The sequence below is a fragment of the Balaenoptera physalus genome (genome assembly GCF_965194825.1).
Source record: "Balaenoptera physalus genome assembly, chromosome: 8".
In the NCBI taxonomy this organism is placed as follows: Eukaryota; Metazoa; Chordata; class Mammalia; order Artiodactyla; family Balaenopteridae; genus Balaenoptera; species Balaenoptera physalus.
The window spans coordinates 84,286,095-84,303,852 of NC_138887.1; the positions used below are offsets into that span (position 1 = coordinate 84,286,095).

General features: G+C 35.9%; 1 protein-coding gene across 4 annotated transcripts in view; it reads left to right on the top strand.

Annotated features, from left to right (window-relative positions):
- Positions 1 to 17,758, top strand: part of LOC309665724 (uncharacterized protein) — a 608,811-nt gene that overhangs the window by 526,529 nt on the left and 64,524 nt on the right. For 2 of the 4 annotated variants that reach the window (XM_082472434.1, XM_082472433.1), the window contains exons 10-12: positions 2,186 to 2,288; positions 7,599 to 7,703; positions 8,768 to 8,865. In XM_082472434.1, the coding sequence (XP_082328560.1) occupies positions 2,215 to 2,288; positions 7,599 to 7,703; positions 8,768 to 8,865 (277 nt within the window). In that variant the 5' untranslated portion in view covers positions 2,186 to 2,214. Of the gene's footprint in view, positions 1 to 2,185; positions 8,866 to 17,758 lie in introns of all 4 variants that reach the window. The other 2 variants (XR_014266649.1, XR_014266650.1) reach the window with 1 other exon arrangement.

The window sequence follows — 17,758 nt, forward strand, 5'->3', positions numbered from 1 at the left end:
CAGGCTCAGTAGTTGTGGCTCACGGGCCTAGTTGCTCCGCGGCATGTGGAATCTTCCCAGACCAGGGCTCGAACCCGTGTCCACTGGATTAGCAGGCAGACTCTCAACCACTGCGCCACCAGGGAAGCCCCCAGGTTTGTGTTTTTTAAGGCAGCAGAATTACCTAATTTGTTTTTACCACAACCTATAAATGTCAAATATCCTCAGTGAAAATGATAAACATGTAATTTAAGTGTCATATATATGCTTGTAAAGCAAGAACGTATGATTGGTGAAATTAACATGGATTGCACTTTTTTTTTTTAAATATCACCACTGGGAACTAATTTTATTCTCTACTTTCACTTTAGGATTTCCGGGTGTTTTTCTTAATTAATTAATTAATTTATTTTTGGCTGTGTTGGGTCTTCATTTCTGTGCGAGGGCTTTCTCCAGTTGCGGCAGGCGGGGCCCACTCTTCATCGCGGTGCGCGGGCCCCTCACTGTCGCGGCCTCTCTTGTTGCGGAGCACAGGCTTCAGATGCGCAGACCCAGTAGTTGTGGCTCATGGGCCCAGTTGCTCCGCGGCATGTGGGATCTTCCCAAACGAGGACTCGAACCTGTGTCCCCTTCATTGGCAGGCAGATTCTCAACCACTGCGCCACCAGGGAAGCCCTGGATTACACTTTTGCAAAGTTATGATTTTGTATGGAATACATATTTACTGATCTTCAAAACAGACTTACTCACTCTTTAATTATTAACATATTTCGGAAAGAATCACGCTCACCATTTTCTAGTAAAAGACATCTTTATTACTTTGAAATGAGACATATGTTTATATGGATTTATGATATTGGACGTGGGGCCATAATGAAACTTTTTTCTGGACATGCTATGACACTGAATGTAAGCAATGACTTTAAATTCGGTTCGCTCCTTTACAGGGTGTGAGATTGAATTGGAATAAAATACTGATAGAAATCCAGTCCATAAAAATACCATTAAAGGCTTGGGGATAATGATGAATTTCTACTGTTGCCACATGTTCCAGTAATCCATGTATTCCAAAGTACTGATAGATCAGATATTTTGCTTTCAATGTGAGCCAAAGAAAAAAAAGCTGGTATAGATTTTACTAATATTTGTGTAATTATTTCACTTTTTTCCTCTTTCAAAATGGCATGAGAAGTCTCATAAGATCCTTTAAGTTGCTAACATTATATGATTTTGTTAAATGAATTAGATTACTCCTGTAGAATAAAATAATCATATGGAGTATAGAAAGGAAGCAAAATCAAACTAAGCTTTGTACTTTTCTAGTTGAGGAATAATTATAAAAATAGAGAGAATTATGGGCCACTTGCCATCAGAGTGGTAGCTATTTTACACACATGAGTAAAACAAGTTATGAATGGAAAGGCACTGCCTACATCATTCTCTTGTTTAAAAACACTTCTTCCCAACCTATTCCCTGAAACTCAGATCCCAGACTAGAAATCTGTTCATCATCTTTAACACCTCCTTCTCATGCACTCTCTCATATGAAATCTATTAGCACTGCTCTTGACTTCATTTCCTAAATATTTCTAGACTCCACCATTTTTCCTTGCTACCATTCTTTTCTCTTGCAAGCTGACATCTCAGCTCTTTGTATCTCTTCAGTGCAAGTGAAAAGTGCCATTTTCCAGGTAAACCCACTTTCATTTGTTCGATCCCCATTTTGTTTTCAATCTCCAACTGTGCTGTGAATCCCAAGCTAAAGTCCATGTTAAATCCCAAGAGCCTGGATGCTGTCACCCATATCTAACTCCCCAGCCTTATCTTGCACTGTGCTCCTCTCTTGTCTTTGTTCTACCTTACAATCCATAGTTCTGGGCATGTTCTTTTCCACCCCAGGGCCTTTGTATATATCATTCTCACTGCCTAGAGCATTATTTCCTCCCTTTTTATCTAGTTGATATCTGAAGAAGGAGACTGAGACATTTTGGGGGGGTCTCAGGTCAAACAGCTCAGCCTCCCTGACTTCCTTAAAAATATAGTCTCTTGTAATTTTCCTTCCTAACACATATTATAATAGCAGTTTCACACTTGGATAATTATTTGGTTAATACCTCTCTCTGTCAATGGACTGTAATCTTATGAGTGTAGGGTTGTGTTAATTATTATTAGCACAATAACATTTTATTCTTTCTATTTTTTGCAGAGTTTGCCACCTCACTGAATATTTCTTGAATGAATGACTGTATGAATAAATGTGTGAGGAAATTTAAAGTTCAGCTTAAGAGAATGGAAACAATGAGAAACAGGTAATATTGGTGCTGGGGTACCTTGGGAAGTAAGTGGAGTTTGAAGTTGGGTCACATTCGCCTGATGGCAGATCCTACTCAAAATAATTGTAAACCTAGACTTATAATAATAAAAAAGAATATGTAAATATTAATTACATATTCATTAATATTAATTCATATTAATTGAATATTTACTATGTCTTAGGAACTGCACTATGTACTTTCTACAGTGCTTTAAAAGATTTGAACCATGATTTTAAAAAGGATCTACTGTGTAAGGAGATGTCAAATGTTCCCAGTTTCTTTGACATTTTTGTCTCCAGCAGGCAAATATATCTGCTGAAAAGAGATCAATTTGAATAAGTATGTGAGGATAATATTTTGAGATGTAAACAGATGGAAGTTTCTTTTCTTGATATTTTCAACTATTCCATATGGCAAAAGGATTAGATTTTTTTGAACAGTCAGCATCAGGTTTTTCTACCCCTAAGGTTAAAATTACTGCCGTGTCTGGGATGAAAGAGAAAGGAGAATGAAAGGGAAGTCTAAAGATAAAAAGCTAGTATGTCTTAGACAGTGGTTTAAGATGGTGGTTTAGGGAGATCCTGAATTCACCTCCTACCATGGACGTAACAAATCTACAACCACATATGGAGTAGTTTCCTCTGAAAAGACCTGAAAACTTGATGAACAAAGCCTCCACAACAAAGGATAAAAGGGGAGCATTGAGATGGTAGTAGAGGCAGAGACACAGTCTTGCCAAAAAAATCCCACCCCAGGTGAGCAATCCACAATTGGGAGGGAGCTCAAAAATACAGAACTTTTTCCTAAGAGTGATGAATTTATGCCCCACATCAGGCATCCCAACCCTTAGATCCCATGCAGGAGAGATAAGCCCTTTAACCCCTGGCTTGGAAAAACAGCAACGATACATCCAGGAAAACCATAGTACTGTAGGAGATGAAGAACCCAATCTTAAAGGGCTCATTTGCAGACTCACTTTGTAGCAAAAAATAAAGACAAAAACTAAAAACAAAAAAACCAGATTGAAAAGCACCTAGACCATAAGTGAAGGAGACACACTTACTAATTTTAATGTATCTTTCAGAGAGACAGGAACCTATTGGTATTCTCCCTAGAAAGGGAGACACTGGTAGACACCATTTTTGAGACCTCATTCTACCTTGCTAATACACTGGCAGGCATTATTTTGGAATTCTCCCTCTAACTTGCAAGCACCAGTAGGCGCACCCTACTGGGAGCCCCATCTACCTCCAAAAAGCCACAGCTATGCAGCAACCAGTCCAGGCAACAGCCCTGCCCACCCCCATGCCTCAGCAGGAAGGCACACGTAGCTCACACAGGGGCCATCTTGTTCTGGTGGCCAGGGAGATTGTGCTTCTGGACCCCATGGGACATATCATATATCTTACACAAAGCCACTCTTTCAAAACTGGGAGAGGTAGCTGTTTTTCCTAATACATAGAAACAAACACAGAGAGTCTGACAAAATGAGGAGACAGAGGAATATGTTCCAAATAAAACAAGACAAAAACCTGGGAAAAAGACCTTAATTAAATGCAGATAATCAATCTACCTGATAAAGAGTTCAAGGTAACTCATAAAGATACTCCCCAAACTTGGGAGAAGAATGAATGAACACAGTGAGAACTCCAAAAGAGATAAAAAATATAAGAAAGTACCAAATGGAAGTTACAGAGCTGAATAATACAACAACTGAACTGAAAAATACACTAAGGGGTTCAACAGCAGACTGAATGGGGCTTCCCTGGTGGTGCAGTGGTTAAGAATCCGCCTGCCAATTCAGGGGGCATGGGCTCGAGCCCTGGTCCGGGAGGATCCCACATGCCACGGAGCAACTAGGCCTGCGTGCCACAACTACTGAGCCTGCTCTCTAGAGCCTGCAAGCCACAACTACTGGGCCCACATGCCACAACTACTGAAGCCCGCGCACCTAGAGCCTGTGCTCCACAACAAGAGAAGTCACTGAAATGAGAAGCCACGCACCACAACCAAGAGTAGCCCCTGCTCACCGCAACTGGAGAAAGCCCGCGCAGCAATGAAGACCCAACACAGCCAAAAATAAATAAATAAATTAATTAATTAATTAAAAAAAGAAACAGCAGACTGAATGAAGCAGAAGGATGGATCAATGAATTAGGAGACAAAGCAATGGGACTCACCCAAACAACAGTGAAAAGAAAAAAGAAATTTAAAAAGTGAAGATACCTTAAAGGACCTTTAGTATAACATCAAGTGGTAAAGCATTGGTATTTTAGGGATTCTAGAAGGCGAAGAGAGAGAAAGAAAGAGCCAGAAAAGATATTTGAAGAAATAATGGCTAAATACTTTCCTAATTTGAGGAAGGAAACAGACATCCACATTCAGGAAGCCCAGAGAGTTCCAAGTAAGATGGACCCAAAGAGATTTGCACCAAGACATGTTATAATTAAAACAGTAAAAGTTAAAGAGAGAATCTTAAAGGTAGCAAGAGAAAAACCCTTGTTAATGTACAAGGAAACACTCATAAGGTTATCAACAGATTTTTCAGCAGAAACTTTGCAGTCCAGAAGGGAGGGGCATGACATATTCAAAGTCCTGAATGGAAAAAACTCCAGCCAAGAATTCTCTACCCAGCAAAGTTATCATTCAGAATTGAAGGAGAGATCAAGAGTTTTCCAGATAAGCAAAAGCTAAAGGAGTTCATCATCACTAAACTGGCCTTACAAGAAATGTTGAAGGGACTTCTTTAAGCTGAAAAGAAATGACACTAATTAATAACAAGAAAACGTACTGGGGAATTCCCTGGTGGTCCAGTGGTTAGGACTCCACACTTCTGCTGCCAGGGGCCCAGATTCATTATGTGGTTGGAGAACCAAGATCCCACAAGCCATGTAGCATGGCCAAAAAAAAAAAAAAAAAAAAAGGAAAAAGAAAAAGAAAACATATCAAAGTAAAAAAATCATACTGGAAAAAGTAACGGTAATGCATCAATCACTTACAAAGCAAGTAGGAAGGTTAAAAAGACAAAAGTAATAAATGATCTTATTTGTAAAGCAGAAATAGAGACACAGATGCAGAGAATAAATGTTTGGATACCAAGGAGGAAGGGGGGGGTGGGATGAATTGGGAGATTGGGATTGACATATATACACTACTATATATAAAATAGATAACTAATGAGAACCTACTGTATAGTATAGGAAACTCTACTCGGTGCTCTGTGGTGACCTAAGTGGAAAGGAAATCAAAAAAAAAGGGATATATGTATACGTTTTTCACTTTGCTGTTCAGCAGAAACTGATACAACAGTGTAAAGTAGCTATACTCCAATAAAAAATAGATAAATAAATAAAAAAGACAAAAGTAGTAAAATTAGCTAAAGCTATAATAATTAGTTAAAGGATGCGTGTGCACGCGCGCGCACACACACACACACACACACACGTAGTAGAATACTACTCAGCCATAAAAAAATCGTAAAATCTTGCCATTTTTGACAACATGAATGGACCTTGAGGGTATTATGCTAAATGAAATAAGTTGGACAGAGAAAGACATATACCTTATGATTTTACTCATATGTAGAATATTTAAAAATCCAAAATGACCAAACCAAACCGAACAAAACTCTTAGCTACAGAGAACAATTCATGTTTACCAGATGAGAAGGAGGTGTGGGGTTGGCAAAAAGAGTGAAAGGGGTCAAGCATATGAGGATTCATGGTAACTTTAGACCTTTAATGGTGATCACTTTATAAGGTGTACAGATGTTGAATTATAATGTATACCTGAAACTTATACAATGTTATATACTATTTTACCTCAATTTTTAAAAGAAGCTAGTGTGCCTTAGAGCTCTCAAGAGAGAGATGATAGAAACCCTGTGACAACTAGATCACAAGAGGACTTATGCCACTGTTGTCTGTTGGTACCAAGAATACATCATGATCTCAAAGTTTCCCTTTTTCTGCGTGATATGGAAGCAGAAGAAATACCTGTGATGGCCATCTAGTCATGTAATGTTATTGAATAAGTAGACTATCCTCTGTAATGTTTAATAGTTGAGGTTTTGCTAGAATATCTTATTCATTTGACCCCTTAGCTTTTGCAGAAGAGATTGTATTTGCATTTAAGTTCCTTTTTGGAAATGAATAAATTATTTTTACCACTTTGTGGTTTTTTAAAATAGCAATTATATTTTCTAGGGGAGGAAGGGAGGAAAAGAGATTCAGAGTATGGAATATGTTCATTGGTATTAGCCAGAGGGATCTTACAGAGGTGATAGCTTGGAAGTCTAGAGTGACTAACACTGCTTTTTAGTATCATAGAAGTAAAGTGCCTTATATAGATGTAAGCAGTAGCTGAAATTACATTACTCATAAGGCAAAACACATTTTAAACAGAATTCCATAGGCTGAGAAGGCAAGATTTCTTAAAAGGACTAGATTTGCTGCAACCTCTTTTTATAAGGGAAAAATAGGAATCCTTATTGCCTGTTTAAGAGCAAGGACTTCCTGCTGTCTTTTGAATTTTATGGTTAGTCTCTCAGGTTTCAGAGAAAATATTAAAAGTATATTTTAATGTATAACTGAATAGCTTTGCTGAACAGCAGAAGTTAACACAACATTGTAAATCAACTATACTTCAATTAAAAAATAAAATAAATTTTAAAAATACTTTTAAAAAATAGAAGTAAAAGGTAATTCATTTAGAAGTGCTTCCTCCTTTTTAGATAACAGATATACCAAGCAAGGCATCTTTTGGTGATGGGGGTTTGTTTGAAAGCCTTAATGCTCATAAATCACATTATTGCCATTATATATTTTTGTGTTTTTATTTTTTCCCAGAGAGCTCAATTTATAAGTTCAGAGACACTTTTCAAAATATGTTTCACCAAAAGAAGAACAGATATGCTGCAGAAATACAATTTACTCTATTATTTTTTATTTTATTTTATTTTATTTCTGCCATCTCCACTTCTTGCCATGGAATAAAAATTTGAGTGCAATGTAGAAAATTTGTAGGTTTTTCCTTAATAAGTAAAGTCATAGTTTTCTCTTCTATATTATTATTTTAGTACTGTTTTGCTGAATTCCAGTGAGAAGGCTCTTTTAATATTTAATGGATTCTGACCTAGGATCAAAGGTCTAAATTTATCTTGGAGTCAATGGGTGCTATTTGTGGTTTCCTAAGAGATATTTATTAACACCGAATTTGTTCCATAGAGCACAAAATACTATGTGCAGCATAATAAACTATATTTTATTTATCCATAATTTGAACTATTAATATTTTTCCTCCTAGCTATAAAATGAATGCTGCCTGTTCAGCAGGAAGGCCAGCAGGCAGAGAGGCAGCATGGCACCATTCAAGAAGCACCAGCCTGGGAGACAGAGGACAAAGGACAAGGTACTCCCCGACTCTATTTCTAATGATCTTGTCTTTGCTGAGTGCGCCTGACTTTTGCCTCCTATTAGTTCTGAGCCAAAGAAAAATAATTATTTCTTTCATATCCATGAATGTGTAAAATTTGTTCCACCCTCTCCCAAATAGGAGAATATATCCCACTTTAATATGCTCCAGGTTAATAAGAATGAGAGATTGTTGCATATGACTAATCAGCATGAGGTTCAACCCATAACCATTAATTGATTTTATAATAATTCCTGTGAAAGTCAGTGTGGTACAATTGAGGAAAGAATTAGATTTAATATCAGCCAAACCTCAGTTGATATTCTAGTTCTAATACTAGTTGTGTGAACTTGATCAAGTTCCTTAAATTTTGGGGTCTTATCTGTAACGTGAGGTTAGCAATATCTACCTTCCAGTGTTGTTATGATGATTAAATAAAATAATTGATATATGTAATGCACATCTTACATAGTGAGTGTTCCATAAATTATGATTTTTGTACTGGAAAAACTCTGAAGTTTCATCCTCACTGATAGTTGTATTGCCTTTCTTCTGATAAACCTCAGATGCCTGCTACTTATTTTGTCCCCTTGGGACATTTGCTAAAGATTTGATGGTTATTCAGCTCTCTGGTGAGAAAATCTTTATACAAAGATTGCCATACTTTGTACCATGCTACCCTGCCTTTCTGGCCAGCATTTGATTGGTCTATAACCAGTTGACTGATCAAAGAGCTAGTACCCTATGCCTTAGTGTAGGGATATGACAAGAGTACAAAAAAAGCCACGTGTATCTTTCTTTGAGGGAATTTTTAACGTGATGCTCACAAAAATGTTTCTTCTTCTTTCCTATTTTCCAGTATACCCTCATAATAAATCCCCATTATTTGCATTTTGCCTGAATGTGTCTCTGTTCATCCAGTGCAACTGAAAAGATAATATATAACGCAGTTCTTCCTTTCATTTCATTAAAAATATGGTACCCATGTGATATTGTTAACGGTGAACATTTTTTCCTGTTAAACAATGGTATTAAAGACCATTTTCTACTTTATTTTCAAGCAATAGAACGGCACCAATGGGAATTCCCCCAGAAGCACAAGAACTAGATATGAAGGATAAAACTGTCCACTGGTCCAGGTTCCTGATAAAATTACTATGTAAGTATCTAATGCTTATCTCATTTAGTATCAGAGTAAATGGTAACTGGGGGAAAAAATGATGGATTAGTTTAGCTGTGAAGTGTAATGGTTGCACAATTATATACAATGCCACTAAGTGGAAATTTTAACCATAATCACTTTCAAGGGAGATAAAATTTTCAAATAGCCTCTTTGGAAGATTACTTAATTCATGTTTATAAATTATGCTAAAGATGAAAAGCATTATTTAAATGTTAGAGTATCATCTAATGTGCCTCAAAGAATTTAATTTATGTGCAAAATGACAATTACCAGATTCTGATTAAATAGTAAGAGAGAATAATAGTCTAATGCTTTGATGATAGGCACAGTCCTTGATTCCTAGAATCCATATCTAAGTTTATTGGTCTTAGGCAACCTCTACTTTTTCTGATCAGACTAAATGAAATTTTCTTCTCATGGGATTTGAAAACCTTAAGATCAGAGTGTTTGAATTTACTCTGACATTCTAAATATCATTGTTAATTGATTTTAACAGAGCTAATCAATTGTCTCCTTTAAATCTTAAAGAAGTTAAGTTAATCCTGTCTCCTTTAACTCTTAAGACATAAGGTGATGTAGACAAGCAGACATGAATGATTATTTTATTCTCATAGTAATATTACTATAATCATTCATTTGCTTTCATATGTATATGCATGTTTAATATATATGAATACGAAAAATGATTAAAATAGGATGTAAAAAGTTGTATATATTATAATATTCTCTTTTTTAATGGTAGACCGATAAAAAAACTCTACAGTGAATTTCATGTTTTAATTTAACGATGGTATTAATACTTTATATCATAAATCTACCAGCTAACAATTATCTGCATTATAGCCTCATTTAAGAATCAACTTAGAATGAAATAGAGCTGTATTTAAACTGAAGGCTTGACATTTTCTTATCCTCAGCTCATGGTTATTTATTCTCAGCTTCAGTAGTAAGCCAGAGTATACGATTAATTAATTAATTCATCCATTCAATAAACTATTATTGAAACCCTCCTATGTGTCCTGGATATTCTGCTAAATTTAGAGAATGCAAAGAAAGTTGGATCTCATCTTCTGCTCAAAAATTTTCCTCTCCAGGGAAAGGGATGCATATGTAGGTAAAGTACACCAATGCATCAGGTTGTGAAGATAGTATATGCACTATACATTATGGGAGAATAGATGAAATACCTAACCAAGTCTGGGAAAGAACAGAGAAGGCTTCCTGGAGTGTGTTTCCTGAATGGAGTATTAAAGGATAAGTAGCTATTAGCCAGGGGATGTGAGGCAGGGATGTAGTGACCACATTCCAGTGAGATGGAGCAGTTTTAGCAAAGGGAAGATGTAATGTTAATTTTGGGTATGCTGTAATGGTGTGTGTTTAAAAAGGGACCACTAGAACGTGAGGTCAGGAGAAGGCGGGCCAGGTCAAGATGGATCTTGCAGGCTAAGCTAAAAAAACGTGGATATAATCAAATAAATCATGGGTTGCGGAGGGTTTTTTTTGTTTTTTTGTTTTTTTGTTTTTTGTTTTTTTTCTCCTCAAGGAACAACTCATTGCATACTTTTTCTCTGTAAGAACATTCAATATCCTGCAATGACAAACATACCTTTGGTCTCATGGCTATGAAGAGAGGAGTATCTATACATTCTGGCTCACCAGAAAGTATATATCCTAATTAGAGCTCTGGACTGAAAGTTACTTTTCATATTTCCTAAAAGAAAGATGCATCCTGATGGGCTAGGTAGTTCTATTAGGCAATGTCTCAAGGATATCAATCTAATTATCTTACCACTTACTATTCCATGTACCATTATACACTACATGCATATTTACATGCATGCACTAACAGATTCAGCAAGCTAACTGATAGCCAAGTTCAGTGGTAGGATAGAAACTGTAAACTATCTATGTAAAAGAGTGATGTTTTTATGTTGAATAATTAGGCATTATATATTATAGGAGAAGGCCTTCTTCTGAACCTGGAAACAAATTTTCATTATCTTACTTCTTGACTCACCCTCAAGGAGTCAGAAAACTGTAGTTAACTTTTAGAATAAATTTAACTGTACAATTCCTTAGGGTCAGAGGAAACTCCAATAGTAATTAGCAACCTAATTACCTAGGAGGCCTATACATTAAGTTCAGGATATGCAATTACCAGAAGAACCTGAAAAGAAATGGAAAGTTATTCCAAGTTATGTCTCATACTCTGAGTTTTTTCACTCTTAACTGGGGGAGCCATTGCCTTCTGTACCACATGAAGCTCCGATTAATCTTCAGGTAGTGTTTAAGTAATGTGCATGTTAGTCCTTCTTACAGGATGATAATATATCATGAATGGCTAAATTTGCCTGAAAATAAAGCAAGAAGCTTCATTTCATGACCTTTTAATTTCTGTTAAGTTAAAATAATCTTTAGGGAATAAATTCACTTCCATTATCTACAAAATGTAGAGTATATGTCCCAGTTAATTTTGATGGCATGGTAATTCATTGAGATGTAAAACTGTGGATGTTTGGGAGGGTATACTATTTTTTCCAGTGTTCTGGAAGAACCCCATTACCATCCAATTCCAAAAAAGTGTTTCTTCTTCTTAGTCTCAGGAGCGCTTTCAAGCCCTAAGCATAGACCACTAGCTGTTGTCAGGACGACCACACATCTCAGTTTTCCTGGGGTAATATGATGCTGTCAGTGCTCTGCCCATACCCCGTCAGATCTCTTTGCCATCTTTGCACATGGAAGCTCCCAGTGTGGCTTCTATGCCAACAGCTAGCACTTGTGTCTCTTTGCAGAAATTCTGCCCTCAGACTCCTATGATCTCCTTTGCCTGAGTACCCAGAAAGATGGAATTGCCTGGGAATTTATATTCATCCAGAACTGTGCTCCACCAGTGACTGATGGATGTGGAGGTTTAAATATACTAGCTTTCTTGTCCCCTGGCCCTCCTAGGTGTGATCCACATTCTTTCACTCTCCGAAGATCTCTTGGGTAGGTTTGCCAAATTTAGCAAATAAAAAACAGGACAGCCCGCAAGGAATTGTTTTTTGGTATAAGTATGTCCCACGCAATGTTTGGAACATACTTATACCATAAAAAATTAATTATTTAATTTAAAATCCATTGTAACTGGATGTCTTTTACTTTATCTGGTAAGTGCACTCCCATGGGACTTCACTGATGCAGCATTCTTGCTAGGCCTCTTTCCCATCACAGTTCTACTTCCCCACTCCTCTACCAGGTTTTCCTGGGAATACATCCTAAGAAATCACTTTAATATAAACCAGGGTCTGCTTCTGGGGAGCCTAATCTAAGACAGCCAGCTGTATCTGTTGCCTTCTCATGATTATTAATACCTCTTACCCCCAAAATGCTCTGGTTTGGATGACGAATTATGCGGTCACTCGAACTATTATAAGACAAAATTGATTGAGGACATTATGCTGTGTTCTCAAGAAATATATGGAACATGATGAACTAGTGACTAAGGGGTGGGAATTGGAAACATTATGATAGGGAAGAGCGGGCTTGGTCTAAGGTCTATGGTTACCAGAACAAGTGGGGATAATAAGTCAGGCCCTTGCAATATCCTGGAGAAGTTGGAGGATATTGCCTATTTACTGTGACTGAGAGGCTTGATGCTAGACATCAGGGTTTTTGTCCTTATCAAATATATGCCCTACACCCAAATATATCATAGAAATAGTGGAACAATGAGACTACAGAAACTGTGCAGCTATGGACGGTGTTCCATATCGACAAACAGAGAGTACTGATGTGAAGGACATTCAGTGCCTTCACATGGCCCTGAGCTGAGTATGGATTAGCCCTATAATAATCTAAATTAAATTTCCCATTAATCACAAAAGATGCAAATAAGTCATATTTAATTTATTCAAATAAAATAAACTTTTTTTGTACATCCCTGTTTGTATCAGGTTGGCCAAAAGGTTTGTTCAGGTTTTTCCATAAGATGTTGAAGCTAATAATTTTTACCTTTTTAAGTTTTAGTTGTAACTTCTTCCAAGCATTTAAAGTGGCAACCCAAGAAGTTTTGTATTTATTTGAAATTCGTGATATGAATCTAATTTCTAGATTTATAATCTAGATAATGTATAGGATCATTTTGATATTAACTTCCAGTGATCTCAAATAGTAGCCATGAAAGTAAGACAAATATTTCAGGAGGAGAAATGTACAGACTTAGCATGTGACTACCCTTGTAGGATTTAAAATTAAATGTGACAAATTTCAGTCACTATGCTATCATGCATTCATAAATTGAAAAATCACGTATAAAGCTGAAGTCAAATATTAGATTCACCTTTACTTAATGGAAATATAAATTAAGTGAGATGAACAGGATGGTATTAAACATATAACACCAAAGAGTGTATTTTCCAATGCTTTAAAAAATGAGCTGTGTTAATCAGTTTCCTTGGCTGAATTAGTAAACATAACCCCAAGTTTTAAATGCACTTAATTTTCTATTGTCAGCACTTTCTCAATGAAGAATTAAAATTTAGAAATTAGAAGACATGATGAATAGCCTTTATTCTAAGGTCAGACATATGATACTCAAAGCTAATGGAAAACATCATTCTAAGCCATAGCAAATGAGCCCTACCTACATAACAAACTGCTGATATCAGCCTGGAAACCATCTTGAATGTCAAGGGATATGCTCTTCATTTACAGTGTTTGATTGTTCATATAAATATTTAATGAAAATATTATTAGACTGTTCAGCTGAGTGAAATAAACTGATGGCACAAGTAGCTAAAGAAGCTTACTTAATATTCACTAAGTGAAGTGGCATAATTATTTTGCATATTATATGTCTTGAGAGGTTATATACTTTTAAACTTCTTAGCACTATTTAAAAGGCATCATTACTGCCATAATTATGAGTTTTTAATGTATTTTTATGGTTAATGAAAATGTAACACACAGTTTACAGGGAGAAAGAAAACCATCATCCACATAATGCTTGAGGAAAATGAGGTACCTCTGATTCTGAAGTTTGACTTACCGTTAATATAGCTTCACTGAATCTCACCAAAAATGTTAACTTTATACTACATAAAATTACACAGTGGGTTTCTCAAGAGTAGAACTTAAATGATTAAATGGATAAGGTAGAAAGCTTTTTAACTATCATGTGGGCTTTGAGTTTTCAGGAAAATTGCGAGTCACCTGTTTTGAATCATACTTTTAAACACTGTTTTAGTGAGGTGATATAAAGAGAAACTTGGAAAGACAGGTTTTAAAGAATTGTTACAAGGTCATATATCTACGTGTAAAAATTTTCAAATTGTCTTTCTAAATGCTGCATATGTTAGTTGTTTTGGAAAAATATTATTTAAGTTCATACAGATGTATGCAGGATAATAAAATACACAGAAAGAGAAAGTATATGTTCTAAAAATATGTTCTTTGGACGTCAGGAACACAGAAGTGGCATCAACTTTTTTTTTTTAAGTTAGTAGAAAAAATAGATGACACTAGAGAATAAAGCATGCATGAGCATGCATGTGCATGCATGTGCTCACATGCTTGTAATGTTAGCTCTTCAAGTTACCCCCAAATTATAAAAAGGAAAAAATCAATCATATTACTTCTTAAAGCATAACAAGCATTTGCTCAAGATTGCTTCCATTCTCAGTATTTGTAAGGAAACAAAGACTGTGAACCCAGATACAGAAAAATGCTTAGGAACACTTATGAGTAAACAATAAAAAGTAACCTTTATGTTCCTCAAACTTCAGCAGTTTATGATATAAACAAGCTTTTCAACCTGACAAATGTGGGCAGAAATACAGGAGCACATTTAGAAGAGCCTACTAACCACAAGTAATCAACATACTATGTGTATCAGTCAGAATATCTTCCAGAAGGAACAGTGAAGAGTCAGTGAATCTGACAAAGCCATTAAATAGAAGTGGATTAAGAGAACTCCTCTATGAACTTCTCTCCCACAAAGAATTTACTGAAAAATGCAAGCTGGAAACAGTTCTAGAAAATAGCTCCAATTAGCATTTTTTAAAGTTAATTTTGAGATATAGGAACACTGACAAAATACTTTTTTTAAGGAAAGAGTAAGTCATGTCACAGAGAAAATGGTACTCTATCTTCTAAGAGTATAATTTTATGGGGAATTTTTTGTTTTGCTTTTGTTTTCTTACTACCTCTATTAATTTTATCTATTTAAAAATATATTCAGCCTTAGGGTAATGGCAGTCTAGAAAATTAGACCATTTTCAGTCTTAGGTAAAAATGTACTAAAACTCACCCGGAAGACATTGCAGAGCTATCAAGGCAGTGAAGAATCATGGAGTCCAGGTCTGGGAGAAGAAAGAAATCCAGGGAGGTAAGTCTCATATTTGAGGGGGCTGATTTCTGAAGATACATCTCAAAACCAGAATATGAACAAGAGTTTCTACAACCTCCTATGACTCAGAGACAAAACTTGGTATTCACAGAGCATCAAAGAGGAATAATACTGGTGAATTCCCATATATTTTAAGTAAGGGTAAATGTGGGAGAGATTGGCATTTAAAGCTATTTCAGTATACCTTCTCAATCCTGACATTAGATCAAGGTGCTTTGAATTGCTGTGTCCCTGCTCACTTGCCAGTAGCAAGTATAAACTTTCTTTATGGGAATAGAATATCTTCCTAGGTTTCCATTTATTTCTTTATTTTGTGAAATCAAAACAATCCAGGCACATGAAGGGACAAAATTTTTAAAGTAAAAACAAAATTAGAAGAAGAGGAAAGGGACTTCCCTGGTGGTGCAGTGGTTAAGAATCTGCCTGCCAATGCAGGGGTCACGGGTTTGAGCCCTGGTCCGGGAAGATCCCACATGCCGCAGAGCAACTAAGCCTGTGCCCCATGACTACTGAACCTGCACTCTAGAGCCCGCGAGCCACAACTACTGAAGCCCGCGCACCTAGAGCCCTTGTTCTGAAATAAGAGAAGCCACCACAATGAGAAGCCCGCACACCACACCGAAGAGTAGCCCCCACTCGCCGCAACTAGAGAAAGCCCACACACAGCAACGAAGACCCGATGCAGCCATAAAGAAAGAAAGGAAGGAAGGAAGAAAGAAAGGACGGAAGAAGAAGATGAGAAGAAGAAGCAGAGGAGGAAGAGGTAGGGGAGGACAGGGGTGGGGAAAGGGGACGAAGGGGTGGGGAAAGGGGATGAAGGGGAGAAGGAGGAGAAGAAGAAAACAGACTATAAAAAAGGATCCACAGGGAATCCATTTAATGGAGTTGTCAGATACAAACTATGCAATCACTATTCTTAATATATTTAAGGAAATAAAGCACAAAATTAGATCTTCAGCAGAGCCTGTATAAGAATTAGGTGTGTGCGTTATATACATACATACAGAAAATACATTAGAAAACAAATTGAAGCTATTGAACTAAAAAATAAAACAATTAAAATTACGTTCTAAATAGATTAATGTAATTTCATGTTCGTTACAGTTGAAGAAGGGTTAATGAATTGGAAGAAGTGTCAGGAGAATATAGCTAGAAGAAAGCCCAGAGACACAAAATGATGGGCTGCACAGAAGAGAAAGTTAAAAACCTAAGGGCAATAGTCGAGTCGTCTATCATATACGAAAATAGAAACACAAAGGAGAAGAGAGAGATATTAGGCAAGAAAACAATGCATATAAACCAGACACAGCAAAAAAAGAAAAATGGTAAATCTACCTAATCTTATCATTTTAAAGTGATTGAATATATAATTTTTTTCAACAAATAAAACTACAGTCCTTCTTGGGTTCACTAGTTCTACCAAATGGTTAAGAAAGAAATAACACTCCCATGACATAGAGATCTTTTCATATCTTTTTATGAGGTAAGGATACTCTCTGAAACTAAACCCAACAATGACATTATAAGGAAGGTAAAATGTAGATCAACTTTACTTTAAACATAGATTCAAAAATTATAAGCAAAATAAAAGCATATCTAATTCAGTATTATATACAAAGGATGACATATCATGATCAAATTAGGTTTATTCCAGGAAGGAAAGGTGGGCTTAACCTTTAATAATCAACCAATTTAATTTTTCATATTAACAAAATAAAGGACAAATATATAATCTACTAAATTAGTACAGAAAATATTTGGTAAAATTAAACATCTATGTATGATTTAAAAAAAAAAACAAAACTTCTAACAAATTAGGACTAGAAGAAACTTCCTTAATTTGATCATGGGTAGGCACAGAAAACATCAAGGAAACTTTATATTTGATAGTGAACTATTGAATACTGTCACTCCAAGATTAAGGCTAAAACAAAGATATCCTCTCTTAACACTTCTATTATGCATCATACCTGAAATCATAGCCAGTGCAATAAGGCAATTTTTTAAAAGGTAAAAGAATGGAAAAGGAAGGGAGAATACACATATTCATTATTATAATTAATGTGCAAATTTGACAAAGTTGTTGGATACTGTGTCAAAAAGTAGAAGTAAAATTATATGCATGTATATATAGCCTTTGCAATAGCATCAAAGTATTTTAAATACATTGGAATAAATCCTGTGAAAAATTCTCACAGCACTAGAAATATTGTTAAGTATACCATGTCCAAGAATGAAGAGATTTAATAACTTAAAGATGTTTTTACATTCCCTCAAATTGATATGTATATTCAGTGTAATCCCAGTAAAAATGCCAGCAGGTTATTATGTGAACATTGGTAAACTGATACTGGTTTGGAAATGCAAAGGGATATCTCTTATCAGATATATATGCTTAATTATAAAGCAAGAATAATTACGAAAGTATTGGCTAAGATAAATAAATCAATAAAACAGAACAGATATATCAGAGCAGCCTCA